The 13,839-nt window shown below is 41.9% G+C and overlaps 1 protein-coding gene across 2 annotated transcripts in view; it reads right to left on the bottom strand.

Moving 5' to 3' along the window:
• The window catches only part of NR1H4 (nuclear receptor subfamily 1 group H member 4), a 59,967-nt gene that overhangs the window by 21,694 nt on the left and 24,434 nt on the right, over nt 1–13,839 (bottom strand). Inside the window, exons 3-6 of one of the 2 annotated variants that reach the window (XM_008064690.2) lie at nt 5,936–6,088; nt 3,589–3,722; nt 2,019–2,117; nt 1,589–1,688 (exon numbers count right to left, since the gene is read on the bottom strand). In XM_008064690.2, coding sequence (XP_008062881.1) covers nt 1,589–1,688; nt 2,019–2,117; nt 3,589–3,722; nt 5,936–6,088 — 486 coding nt within the window. The remainder of the gene's footprint in view (nt 1–1,588; nt 1,689–2,018; nt 2,118–3,588; nt 3,723–5,935; nt 6,089–13,839) is intronic. The other variant, XM_008064691.1, reaches the window with a different exon arrangement.

The following is a 13,839-nucleotide window of genomic DNA, read 5'->3' as shown; positions in this document are numbered from 1 at the left end:
GTCATCCCTATGACTATTGCTAAATAACATTTTTCTCTTTTCAAGGTTTTTTTGCCTTTATCCCCTCTGTGTTTTTAATTTTTTTCCTGCTGCTTTATTCATTGAACACACACTAATTGTTCTCTTTCTCTCAGGAACTAGGCTAGGCACTGGGAATGAAGTGATTTTAAGATACCAACATTGCTTCAGATAAGTTACTTTCTTGTTAATAAGATTTTTATTTGCCTTCAATTATTTGTTGATTCAAAACCAACTGACCATTTCAACAGAGACAACTTTTTCCATGAATAACCGAAAACATCAAACTTCTCCCTCTTCCAATTCTTCACACTCTCCCCCAGATTTTACTCTTGTTTAATCTCATCATTGATCCAGATTACCATCAGCTTAATTAGCATATAACAAATTAAGTTTCTTTTTCATTGTTAATAAATAAATGAAAGAATACTGATGTCTCAATGATAATTAAAATTTTCTTCCCACATTTTATGAGCTTATGCCCATCTATGACACAATTAATAAAATAATAGCATAATGCTGGCAAAATGAAGGCAACTTAACATGTCTAATTAAAATCCTATGTCAGAAGTTACTTTCTATTACTTAATATTACAGTGTTATGCTGCTATACAAGGTATTTATACTTTTCTAGACCATGGGATTCTTATTTACTATTAAAAAAAATAAAACAATAAAGCCATCTCTGTATAACACAATCTTCACATCATTTTCCCTCTCTTAAAAAATGTTGTCAAAATCTTTACTATCTATCGACAAAAATTAAATTCCTTAGTTAGGCCCTTCTCGGTTTGGTACCAACTTACGTTATTGTCTAATCAAAGAGCCACCATAGACATTATGGCAGCCACAGTGATTGTCTCTCCCATCTCTAACAATCCTATTTTTGTTCATGCCTCATTATCTTTTACAAGCAGATCTCTCAACTTGAAATGCCCCTATCCTCCAAGTCAACAGGAAAAATTCTTTTTCTTTTAGATCCAACTCAAATGTGATCCTCACTGAAGTCCCCCTCTCTTTCCCAGCACAGTTAGCAACTAATGCCTTTCTGTTCAAATAGTATTTAGTGTGTATGTGTATGTATGTATTTTTTAAAATCATAGCTTTTAACCACTCTCCTTGAAGGTAGTAACCAGGCACTTAATATAGAGTAGGTACCAACAACTGCTTATTAAATGAATAAATGACTGAATGACAACTTTACAAACTGTTAAATTGTTACCTGTTCATCTGGAAGAATTATTATAAATTATTTTAAATATCCTTTCTCGCCCTAACATCTTATGTCTATAATAGTTAGTCACATTAAGTTCTATCAGATGTGGGATGATTTCCATTATACAATGACCAGAACGGTCTCTAAATATTACAGGAATATTGCAGAGTATAGCAGAGAAATAACCACATGAAAAATATACTTGGCAATACTAGGTCTACTGATAGTAGATCTAATCTCACAGGAATGCTTATGAACTGAACAAAACACTGTATGTAAAGTGGTTAATGTAATCTGTGGCACATATTTAAGCTATCAATAAATATTAACTTTTATTATTAAAAAGAAAAGTACCTGGCAGCTTTTTTGTGAATTCCACAAGAATCTGTACATGATTGGTAGCCATTTCTGTTAAAATCAGAAAGTTTTCTTCTGCACTGAATTCTTCTTTTAACTAAATTTTAAGAAAAAAGCAAATATGAATAATTAGATGAGAAAAGGATAAATTAATATAAAATCATTATACTATAGAAAAAACAGATTTAGATAATAAAATGTAAAACCCAACTCACATTCCTCAGTTCTTAGGAGAGTAATTACCATTACCAAGATAGATGTGAGGCTTCTTACTCTTCTATTGCTTAATACTGTAGGAGTATAACTTAAATTCTCAGCTCTAATCATTTTAAAGTAACATATTCAGATGTGAACTTCACATCCAAAGTAATAAAAGTTCCAGAGAATATTAATGCTAAATCCATGCCTTTTCAGATATTATACATACAATTTTATTTGTTATTTCCTGAGGCATCCTCTGTTTGCTGTATGAATCCATAATATAATGTAGAAGAGTCTGTTGCTCGGGGGTGAGTTCAGTTTTCTCCTACACTGGCAAGAAAATGAAAGGTGTTAGGGAGGGTGATTATAAGACTTTTTTTTCTATATATGCCTTCATCTGGAGTGAACTAACAGCAAAAATTATTGAAAAGAGCCCTAAATGCATCAGGAAATAGGAGCTCTAATATAGTGTTTAATTTCTTTTTCGGGGTCCTTGGACAGTCCATATCACATTTCACTAAGTGTATCCCAAGTTGCTCATTTCCCTATCTGTAAAATAGTGATAACAAAATATTCCTTTCATACATTTCTTAGGAATAAATAGTAGTCTGGATATGAAATATATTGAGCCCATTCACATTAAAAGACAGTGAAAGTTCAAGATTTAATCATCACTAAGGAAGATTCCCACACAGTATGGATACTACGAATACTATATTCATGTAGAATGGAGCAAAGATCGACAAATGGTGGTCCATGAACCAAGTTCATCTGGCTTTGTAAATAACATTTTATTGGCATACAGTCACACTCATTTGTTTATGTATTGAATACGCTGCCTTTGCACTAAAATGATAGAATTGAGTGGTTGTGATAGAGACCATGTGGCAAAAGTCTAAAATAGCTGGCTCTTTACAGAATAAAAGTTTGTCTCCTCCTAAAATAGAGTCAACAATCTGAACAATTCAGATCCCAAACATCTTTTTCCTCCTTAATAGCATCTTTTGAAGAGTATGAATAATTATGTCAACTTCTTTGCTTCCATATACCAAAGTGTTACCAATGAAGCACTAAAACAAAATAATACTTTTATATAGCGTACTTCTGTCTTAAATAAATACAAAATTATATATTTGAAAACAAAAACATGGATGAAGTTGTCTTTGTCAGCAATGAATAAATATTAAGAAGGGTGTGCTTTGGACAATTGTGGTTTATTGTTTTTCAGCTAATGGCAAATTAAAATTCCACCAAATGTCCACAATGTGTTTGTCCAGTCAACCTCGAGGCTGTTCCACTCTTTTGTCCTAAGTTATTCAAAGGATTTCTTGAGAAATTTGTGACCTCAGTAGGAAGGGCATTGCTCTGTTGGTCTTTAGATGTGTATTCACCCGATTTTACCCATTGATAAGGCCTGTATAGAACATATCCTTCCTGATTTAAGCTTCTCTTCTCAACGACAGGAACAAGTGATCATTAAAACTGAGTTGGGAAAAAAAACCCATCTTACACACCAAATCATTCTCACTGGCACACTAGGTGGTAGGACCAGATGGAGTGAAGGAAGAGGAAAATTTCACTTTTTATTTCATGCACTGCTAGTACTTGAATTTTTACACCAAAGCATGTGTTACTGTCTTGATTATAAAGAAAAGAAGGAATCCATTATAATGCATAATTGGATTGGATACTCTGCTGTGGTTGTGGCTTTCGTTTGAAAGCCTCCCAGCCAGTTCCCTGTGCACTTAGAAGCTTGGCTCTTGCTGGCTTTGGCAGACACCATTGCATGTTATTACCCTGCATGTCTTTGTTGTTGAGGTCACTTGTCGCAAATCACGACCTTCACTGTCTTCGTTAATGGTGTGATCAGCATGCTGCTTCACGTTTTTTCTCAGTCGTTTAGATTTACACTGAATTTCTGTTAACAAGCCTGAAAAATTAAGCATAGACTTCATCAATCACAAAAAGTACTGCTGGGTGTGTGCGTGGTCATGAAATAGCTGTTGGGTCTGCCACCCAGAAGGTCTCCTGCGCATTGGCACAGAACTAATTCTAGTCCTCTGACATTTTAAAAAGAGAAGGCAAGGTTTAAGATTGAACTTGAACAAGACATTAAACCTTTTTGAGTCTCAGTTTCCTCATTTATAAAATGGGAATACTATCCATACTACTAAATATACTATAGAGTTTGGTGTAGATTAAACACAACCAGATCATTTTAAAATGGACTTTAAGAGTGTGTGATATGAGAGCATTGTACAAATGCAATGTATTCAGTCAATGAAAAGGTGAATGACATTCTCCCTGTCCCTGGTATAAGGGACCTTGAAAGCTGATGTTTTGACTGGGTGTAGTGGCTCAGCCTGTAATCCCAGCATTTTGGGGGGCCAAGGCAAGAGGAATGCCTGAGCTTGGGGGTTCGAGACTAGACTGGGCAACTTTATGAGACTTCGTCTCTACAATAAATCACAAAAACTAGCCGGTCATGGTGGCGTGCGTCTGTGGTAGTGGGCCTCTGTAGTTCCAGCTACTTGGAAGGCTGAGGTGGAAGGATAACCTGAGCCCAGCAGGTTGAGGCTGTGGTGGCCGTGAGCATGCCACTGCACTCCAACCTGGGCAACAAAAGTGAGACTCCAACTCAAAAAAAAAAAAAAAAAAGAAAGCTGATGTTTCAAAAAATAGCATAATATTTTCATCCATAAGCTTGTTAAGTAAAACAAAAATTAACATCCTTTAGGAAAACATTTTAAACAAAACCATACCGATTATTGAGAATAAGTTAAGGATAAAAATAACTCAAGGTGACTTCAAAAATTTCTTTTGAATGACTGCACAATGTCACCATTGATTTACACTTAAACAGAGTCATAAAAATAATACAGAACAATCTTCTATATTGCCATTGAAGTTTTTTATTCTTCTTTCGATGTTAATAAAGCAAAGTTCCAGGAATTGTTTGTGCAGGGAATTGATTTTCTAGAGTCATGGAAGATCTGCATCTGTTGCTGGGCAGGCTTGTGTTCATAAAGACGGTTATAGACTTCGAAAGACGGACTCATGCAAAATGCCTTGGAGCCCCCACTGAAACAAGTTCATCTTTAAGTGATGAGCAACCTGAGTTGCCAGTAGCCACGTCAGTGTTTCCACTGTGAGATTGGATTCCAGCTGCAGCCCCTGCTGTAGGCTCTCGTTTCATGTGTGCTAGGAGAGATTGCAATCAGCCACTATAAAACTTTCATCCACAGAGCTGGGTTACTTACACAGACCTATTTTCCCGGCCTACACACATTATTTCCCTGGGTCCATCCCAGCTGCCCGAACGGTGTGGGAACAATGGAATTGGAGTCACCTTCCAAAGGGCTTTTATTTCATGTGGCATTCCCTCCCTGAATGTTATCATCCCCTTGGTGACATTTGTTTGTCTATTTGTGTTTTGAGGAGGAACAGGACATATCTCAGAATCTGAGTGGTCTGTAGAATTTGCAGAATGAAAAATTAATTATGTTATATACTAGCATGCATTCCAAATTTTGATGAAGATTACAGTTCCTCACAAAGCCAACAGTTAATACAGTGTCTCTTTATCAGATCGAAAGACAAAATTATATTAAAACTCAGAGTAGTTAATTTCCGGTGTAAACCTATATCAATTGGTTCAAAGCTGCACTAAGAGAGAAGATGGATTCTTAATAAAATGACTTGGTTTAAAACTCTATTTGGACAACTGGGAGGCAGTTATACCATGTAAAGCATTCTCATTTTCCCCTACAGCTGTGAATTTGTATTCTAATTAAGCAATAAATAAAACGTATATTAACATCAAATTTGGAAGAAACTTCTAGACTGTCAGTTTTTGTAACTCATTAAATCATGTTATTTGAACTGCATGTTAATGCCACTTCACTCCATGTGCAATTCATTGTGAGAAAATACAACAAAAAACAGGCGTTTCTTTCAGGCGAGTAAAGTGATGTTTAGCTGACAGTTTGGACAGTTTCAATGGTTCATGATCCCTTTCAGGAACTTAGGTGGGTTCGTAGATTCCTTCTTTAACATGTGGAGTATGATTCTTGTGATATGCATTACCTGACATCTGCCTTCTTAAGAGATTGCTAGTGGAATGTAATTGCTTGAGGTGAATACCTGTATACATACATTCAGCCAACATTCCCATCTCTTTGCATTTCCTTAGTCGGCACTCTTGACACTTTCTTCGCATGTACATGTCCATCACACAGTTGCCCCCATTTTTACACTTGTACACGGCGTTTTTGGTGATGCTTCTCCTGAAGAAACCTGCAGAAGAAACACTGGAAAGTATTAGACGGCCCCCTCCTTCTCAGAGGAATGCTTGTGTCTGGAGAGATGCCCGAGGTTTCCTCATGACTGCAGGAGAGCTCCCAGGCAGTCCCTGTGTAAACCAGATGACAAAGGACACTTTCAAAGACACTGTGTCATTCAAGAGGAAGGCTGTTGCTCTAAACGTATTTCTCAGAAATAAAGGCAAGCTTGAATTAGAGCCTCTCAGGAAAAATCTTAGTTTGCTTTTTAAGATCATTCACCTCCATGCATCTTTACTCGGGGCAATTCTTGGCTAGTGAACACTAGATAATGGTGGCACAAAGGTGAGTGATTCAGCCCTGTCCCCCTTGAGCCATCTGGCTGAGGTCACAGACATGCAAACAGTGAAACAAGCGAGCTTTCACCCTGCATGGGATCCGAAAGGAGGCTATGCTGGACAGAGGAGGCATAGGAACGGCCCAGTATCGGGTGAGAGGCCAGAGTCAGAAGCACCCACTGAGCCAAAGCATGCAAAGTGAGTTGCTGTGCACCAGGCATTCAGGGAGAAAGACATTGCCCAGATTTCCATTCAGAACTTTACATGCCAGCCTGGCGTCATGATCAAAATGTCATCCTTGACTAAATATCTAATCTCCCCCAGAAGGTATGGCTCACTATAGCCTGTTGGCAGGCGGGCTGCCTAGAGTCGGGGGTAGTGAACCTGGCTTCATCTCTGCCCCTTGTTCTCTCCACTCTCCTCCTTCTCCCCATCTGGCTAACCCTGGTTCCTGAGGCTTTCAGAGTCGAATGGGGGCATGGCTGAATAGGGAGGGGATTGTGGGAAACAAGAAAAGAAATGGCAGCAGTGCCCTTCCTTGCCTGGTCACATTATAAACCGCTTGTCTTAGCGAGTTTCCAAAGCTGATTCTGGCTTTCTTGGGTTGGCTTCCTTAGAGCCTCTTTCCCATCACAGGTTATCTTCCCTGATAAGCACAAAAACACCTTGATTCTAGCCCGTGGTTTGTATCTCCTCCTTCAGCGTCTGGGAATTTGGCAGTTCATGCCACCCTCTGGACACTAAGGTCGCTCTGCACCCCGCTTAGCATGGACCTAAATAACCCATGGTGGCTGTCTCTGGTTAAGCAATCTCTGTGTAGCAGAAAAATCTCTTCCACTTATCCATGAGTAGACAGCCGCCCTACCTCCTGCTTTCAACTTCTCAGGTAAAGACCAAACACCAGGTCTCAGGTGCCTCAGCTTCAGGGTGTACAAGTCACTCTCCTAAGTGGTCTTATTGAAGACCCTTTCATTGGGCCTAGGGCAGCAGGACCTCCTCAGTGAGCAGATTTTGGAGGCAGGAGGGGGGACACGTTTTCCTAATTTTCACAAACACACTGTATGCCCAGAGGTGCCTGAGAGGCAGACAGGCCCACCTCTAACACCCTCCTTTGAGACGGGGTTGTAAGGTTAACACAGTACACTAGCTGCATGCTCCAGAATCCTCATGAGACCTCAGCATAACTTCTAACTCCTGGTCTCTTCATAGCCTCAAAATAGGTGAGGCATTTAACTGGCTCTTAACTATCCATTATGAAACTTCTGCAAGATGGGCTCACTTTGGAATGTAGCATCTAGTGTCTTCAAGCCACTGTCATAATTGAGACAATAATAATAATACTTCCTATTTTAACAGACTGTTGGCATAACATCTAATATTAAGCACTCCCTAGCTATTGTTTTAACTGCTTTCTCTCTGAAAGGACAGACTAAGAGTGGGAAGTCATTTTTTATCTTGTTCTTAAACCCTGACATGATGAGGAAGAAGTAGAAGCTATGTTCTGAAGGAATCCATTTTTTATCTTGTTCTTAAACCTTAATACAATGATGAGAAAGTAGAAGCTATGCTTTGGGGAAATGCATACTCTTGGTAAAGATTAACTTTGCCGACTTTGTCTTTTCAGAAACACAGACTCCTTAAGCATGACCAGTACCGGCCTATTGGAACTTGTCTTTTTTAGAAACCCAGACTTCTCAAGCATGACCAGTACTGACCCATTGTATCCTTGGCGTATGGTGACCAGGACCCCCCTCAGGGTCTCCAAGACATGCACAGGTGGTCAACAAGGAAGTCACAGCAATCACGCCTACCTGATTGCAATACCACCAAGGGAGAGGATTTAAGCAGAGACTCAGGGGGCTATGGGGTCACACTCATCTAGAGTGTAGGTCCACTTCCTATCTGTGGGAAGTGAACCTTTCTTAAATAAATCTTTTCTACCTTCGCCTCTTTGTGTGTTGCAAATCTTTGCATTACTCGGATCTCTGGTTACCAGTTTGCACCTCTGGCCTGCTGGCTCCAGCAGTGCTGCACCCCTCCCTATCCATCCATCCACCTACCCTCACCCTCCGTACCCTAATACCCACCATTTAGTGATTTAGCCCTCATATCAATTTTGCAGCGAGGATAGCATGATAGGATACCATATTATAGGTGAAGAAAAAAGGGTACAGAGATGTGAGGTGGCTTGGCCATGACCACATGTTGACAAGTGAGCAAGGAAGGCTCAAACGTGGCCGTCACGCATTAAAGCCCAGACTGTTAACCACCATGTTGTCGGTGCCACCCTTGGGTCACAGAACAGTAGAACAATGTCGTGTTAAGTACCTATCATCTGAAAGCTGCATTGTCTGACCTGGGAGATATCGGGATGAGTAAGACATTCCCTGTCTTCAGGGCTTTTGAGTTAGAAGACAAAGAAGTAATCTCACAGCATAATACAAGATATGAGTGACAGGATAATAAATAAGTAGCGAGTTACTGGAACCAGAGAGGCAAAAGTGATTTTTCAGGGCCACACTATATGCGTATAAAGACTGTGCCATGCTGAAGGGGGAGGGGTAGCAATCGTGTCAGATATGGAAATCTGCAAATTTATTATGTGGGTTTTCCAGCAGAAGGTAGCAAAAAATTGTTCTACTAAGATAAGTAAGCCGAGCTCAGTGGCTTAGCCAGTAATCCCAGTGCTTTGGGAGGCTAAAGTGAGTGGATTGCCTGAGCCCAACAAGACTCAGTTCAAGACTCGCCTGGGCAACTTGGCGAGACCTAATCTCTACAATAAATCAAAAGTTAGCTGGGCGTGGTAGCACACGCCTGTAGTTCCAGTTACTTGGAAGGCTGAGGTGAAAGGATCGCTGGAGTCCAGCAGTTCGAGGCTGCGGCGGCCGGGATCGGCCACTGCACTCCAGTCTGGGTGACAGAGTGAGACTCCAATGCAAAAAAAAAAGATAAGTAAACATAACTATTTCCCAGCAGCTAGAAGTTGACTGTCCTGAGAAAAAGGCATTGTATGGACTGGGAGCCATCCTGGTTCATTCCAAGTAGTGAGACTCAGGGAAGGCTCCATAAAGGAAGAAGAACTTGACCCAGAACCTGGAGAATAAGCAGGGTTTCTGAAACCTGGACCATGAGGGAGTAAAGATATTCTGGGAAAAGACAAAGGCAGAGTGTCATGGAAGTTCCAGAGGAGAGTGGGCAATCCATCTTGACGGAGAGGTAGAGTGTGGGGGTGAGTAGCGTTAGGGTCCGGACAGGGTGAGGGTGGGTGGATGGAGAGGGAAAGGCGCAGGGAGGTGCAGCACCGCCGGAGCCCACAACCTGGAGGTGCCACACTGGCAACCCAGAGATCCGAGTAAATGCAAAGAATTGCAACACACAAAGAGGTGAGAGAAGATAAGATTTATTTAAGAAAAGGTCGCCCCCGCCCCCCCGCAGACAGGGAGCGGGCCTACACTCTAGGTGAGTGTGGCATTGTAGCCCCCCAAAGCCCTGGCTTAAATCCTTTTAGATGTTGCAAACAGGTAGATGTGACCGCCATGACTTTCTTATCAACCACGTGTGGATGTCTTAGAGAACCTGTGACACAGAGACCCACTAATGGCCACCCACATTATCTTAGCCCCTAGGGAAGGGTGTGACAAGGATTCTAATTCTCCTGCACCTTCCTGAATGGTATTCCTTAGAACCAATGGAGGATGCACCTCCCCTTATCTCCTAGGCATTCCCAGTGGGGAGCTTCCAGGGATCCTTGGCTTCCCTGTAGGTAGCGCCCAGTTTACTGGAAGATCGAATCCCCACCTGCTCTCCCTCTGAGAGGTGATAACTTTTGTAATTACAAGTTTCATGACTTTTACCATCCTTGCCCAATGCATGATGTCTTAGGCCTTGTAAATTCCCTTTACTCTAGGCAAGCTTGACTGCTGCTGTGAGATACCTGGCACCAGGAAGTCTGTTCCTGAAAAGACAAAGTTGGCAAAGTTAATTTTACTTAAAGTGTGTCTTTCTCTAAAAGCGTAGCTTCTGCTTTCTCATTTTTGTGTCAGGGTTTAAGAACAAGATGAAAAATGGCTTTCTGCTCTCGGTCCTTTCAAGTAGGAGATGAGCAGGGGGTGCCAGCAGGAACGGGATGGGACTAAGTACCCTTGAATACCAAGCAAAGGAGGGCACTCTTTAGCATGAAGAGAGAAGCTGTGACATGGTTTGGCAGGGGAAGTATGAGCTCATCTGAATGCTGGTTATCCCTTGCGGCAAGATGAAAAATGGTGGGACAGGAAGACTAGAGACAGCAGACAGTGGTTGAGGTGGTCAGTGCCTGAGCTAGACCTGGAGACAAGAGAGGAGGAAGTGGAGAGAATATCAGGTCTTGGCCATCAACTAAGCATGAAAATTGAGGCTGAAGGAAGAGTTGGAGACGTCAAGGTCAGCAAAGTCACGGGCTTGCTTGTGAACCTGTCAGCTGGCGTAATTTTCAGTAGGAAAGATCTTAACATTTTCCTAAATGTCAAATCCAACCAAATAAAGTCTAAAAAAAGACTATGCTTCGGATCACGGTTGATATTGAGAGTGCAAATATCAAAGTGTGCATTTTAAAAGAGACCGAAAAGCAGAAAGAGAAGTTTGTTCCTGGCCCCCCTCATGGCCACAGTGACCTTGTTGGCCTGCAGGAATCCTCCCAGGTCCTCAGCCCCTCCCAGGAAGACCCCTTTTAAAACTGTCGTAGCCACTGATAGACAGCTCAATAGTTCGCAGAATAAAACTCCTTATTCCAAAATGAGTCAAAGGAACGGTGAGTAGGACAATTCTGCAAGTTTTTTCCCTCTGGTATAAACTGAAAAAGAAGTCATTATCATCTCAATAGTTGAATTAATTAGCTTTCACTCTGAGATGGCAACACAATATTATCCTTATATCATTTAAATAGGGGTACATATACTGTATTTATACTTATGCAAATCGATCCCTACACATTCCTCTGCCTTTATCTTGCTCTTTGTTGTGCATATTCAACATTGCTCATATCAGAAAAGTCATTTGAAAATGAATGGAAAGGAAATTCGCTGAGGAACAGAGCCTTCCTGGTAATAAAAGATGAGTAGACAGGGCTGGCACTGTATGTGGGGAACGCAGCACCGGGGATCCCTGGGGTGGCCTGTGAGTAGAATGGTATTTTTCTTTTTTCTTTTTTTTTTTGAATTGGAGTCACACTCTGTCACCCAGGTTGGAGTGCAATGGCACACTCACGGCCATCCCAGGGTCGACCTGCTGGGCTCCGGTCATCCTTCTGCCTCAGCCTTCCAAGTAGCCAGAACTACAGGCATGTGCTACCACACCCGGCTAATTTTTGATTTATTGTAGAGACAAGGTCTTGACAAGTTGCCTGGGCTGGTCTCAAACCTGTGGACTCAGGCAATCCATTCACCTTGGTCTCCCAAAGTGCTGGGATTACCGGCTGAGCCACTGAGCCCGGCCTCGAATGGTACTTTTACATGAATCTTTTCGTCTTGCAGAAAATTGCACATCCTGCTTTTCTGCTTCTTTATACCAGGGGAACCCATGTACCACACCCTAGTCCCAAGTCACCGCACATTCACGAATGTGCACACGCACACACCAAACCCCGGTGTCTGATGCTGGTAGCCACTGGCAGCAGGTTGTCCATCCCCTTAAAATCAATAAAATACTGGGTGATATTTTATAACTTTAAGGGTCTCCGAGCTTTTAAAATAGCAACAAAAACACAAAGCTGGTGACTTAACCCTGATAGCCTCGATTCAGATACTGCTCTTACCTCTTCATGATGCTGTCCTTGCAGTAAGGGATCTGTCTTGAGACCTGACTCTCTCCGGGGCTGAGGCAGGGCCTTCTCCCAGTGAAATGCCCTTCCTACCATTTGACCTTGGGGTCACATGCGCTCACTATTTGACAAAACGTTAGTAAGGGATGAGGTGTTCTAAAGGGGTAGAAAGCGGAAAACTTCAAACACCCTCATCCCTACCAGGGGCTGCTGGGAGAATGGGGGTGGGGTTAGGATGCTCTGTGGTAGCTGGGCTTCCCACAGCTTCAAGGGCTACTTAGATCCCAGGCAGGAACACTCCCAGGAACTAGAGGTTCCCAGCAATCAGTCTGCCCTCTCGTGTCCACCTGGGGTCCTGGGCTCCTGGCAGTTGAATCCCAGCCACGGAGGTACCTGTGGAAGGTTCGCAGTTGCCAGGGCCCAGGTGAATTTCTTTACTCTGTGGGCTCAAGCCCTGACCCTCTGGACTGCTGCTTAAATGCCGGTTTTCAAGTTTTTCCTTATGTTTGTAACTCTTTTCATTCCATTGTCCTGGCCTTAGGAAGTTTCTGTTAGTCATCTCTTCCATATTTACATATTGTTATATATTTACTCTCAACATTTTTTCTTGTTTAAGTCTGGTCTTTATTATCTTGAGCTTGTCTTGCCTCACTGTCTTTTTATTTGAAATATCAATTCATATCCACTGGGAACCATCCTTTTACCATTTTACTCTTCTGTGTGTTCTTTCAGATACAAGTTAATTGATTGTATATTTTTACATTTTTTGGTTTACTGGTGACCCTTTTTGTCTATTTTGGCTTTTATGTAAACTCTTTTCCCACTTTTGCTTTAAAGTGGTGACTATGAGGAAAGGAATTTTGTCTGGTTTGCTTCCCACTGTCACGCCTGTGTTCAGAATAGCACCTGACATGTAAGTTGGTTCTTAATAATATTTGCTGAATGAAGAGTTGAATTAATTAATTAACAGGAAGAGGGAGAGTTTTGAAGACAATGTATGTGCCAAACAGGAGAGGCTGGATGAACAGAGGAATAACAATGGCAAAATAAAAATTCACCAACAGAGTAACAATAGCTAAAGCTTACTAGAGCACTGAGTGCCAGGGACAGAGCTAGATGTTTAAAAAAAATGTTTTGGTCGGGCTTGGTGGCTCAGCCTGTAATCCCAGCAGTTTGGGAGGCCGAGGCAAGAGAATTGCCTGAGCCTGCTGATTTGAGACCAGTCCAGGCAACTTGGTGAAACCTTGTCTCTACAATAAGTCAAAAAAAAAAAGTCAGACATGGTAGCACTCGCCTTGTAGTTCGGGCTACTTGGAAACCTGAGGCAGGACGATCACCGGAGTCCAGCAGGTCGAGGCCGTGGTGGCCGGGAGCATGCCACTGCACTCCAGTTTGGGCGACAGAGTGAGACTCCAACTAATAAAAAAAAAATGTTTCACCCAGCATGGTAGCTCACACCTGTAATACCAATACTTTGAGAAGTGGAAGTGAGAGGATTGCAGAGCCCAAGAGCTCGAGACCAGCCTGGGCAACTTGGTGAGACCTCGTCTCTACAATAAACCAAAAAAAATTAGCCGGATGCCGTGGCACGTGCCTGTGGTTCCAGCTACTTGGAAATCTGAGGCAGAAGGATTG

This window comes from Carlito syrichta, unplaced genomic scaffold (assembly GCF_000164805.1).
Source record: "Carlito syrichta isolate Samal-C Ts95f unplaced genomic scaffold, Tarsius_syrichta-2.0.1 Scaffold307930, whole genome shotgun sequence".
Taxonomy (NCBI): Eukaryota; Metazoa; Chordata; class Mammalia; order Primates; family Tarsiidae; genus Carlito; species Carlito syrichta.
Note: the sequence above shows the minus strand (reverse complement) of the source record. Positions and strands in the feature narration are given on the sequence as shown.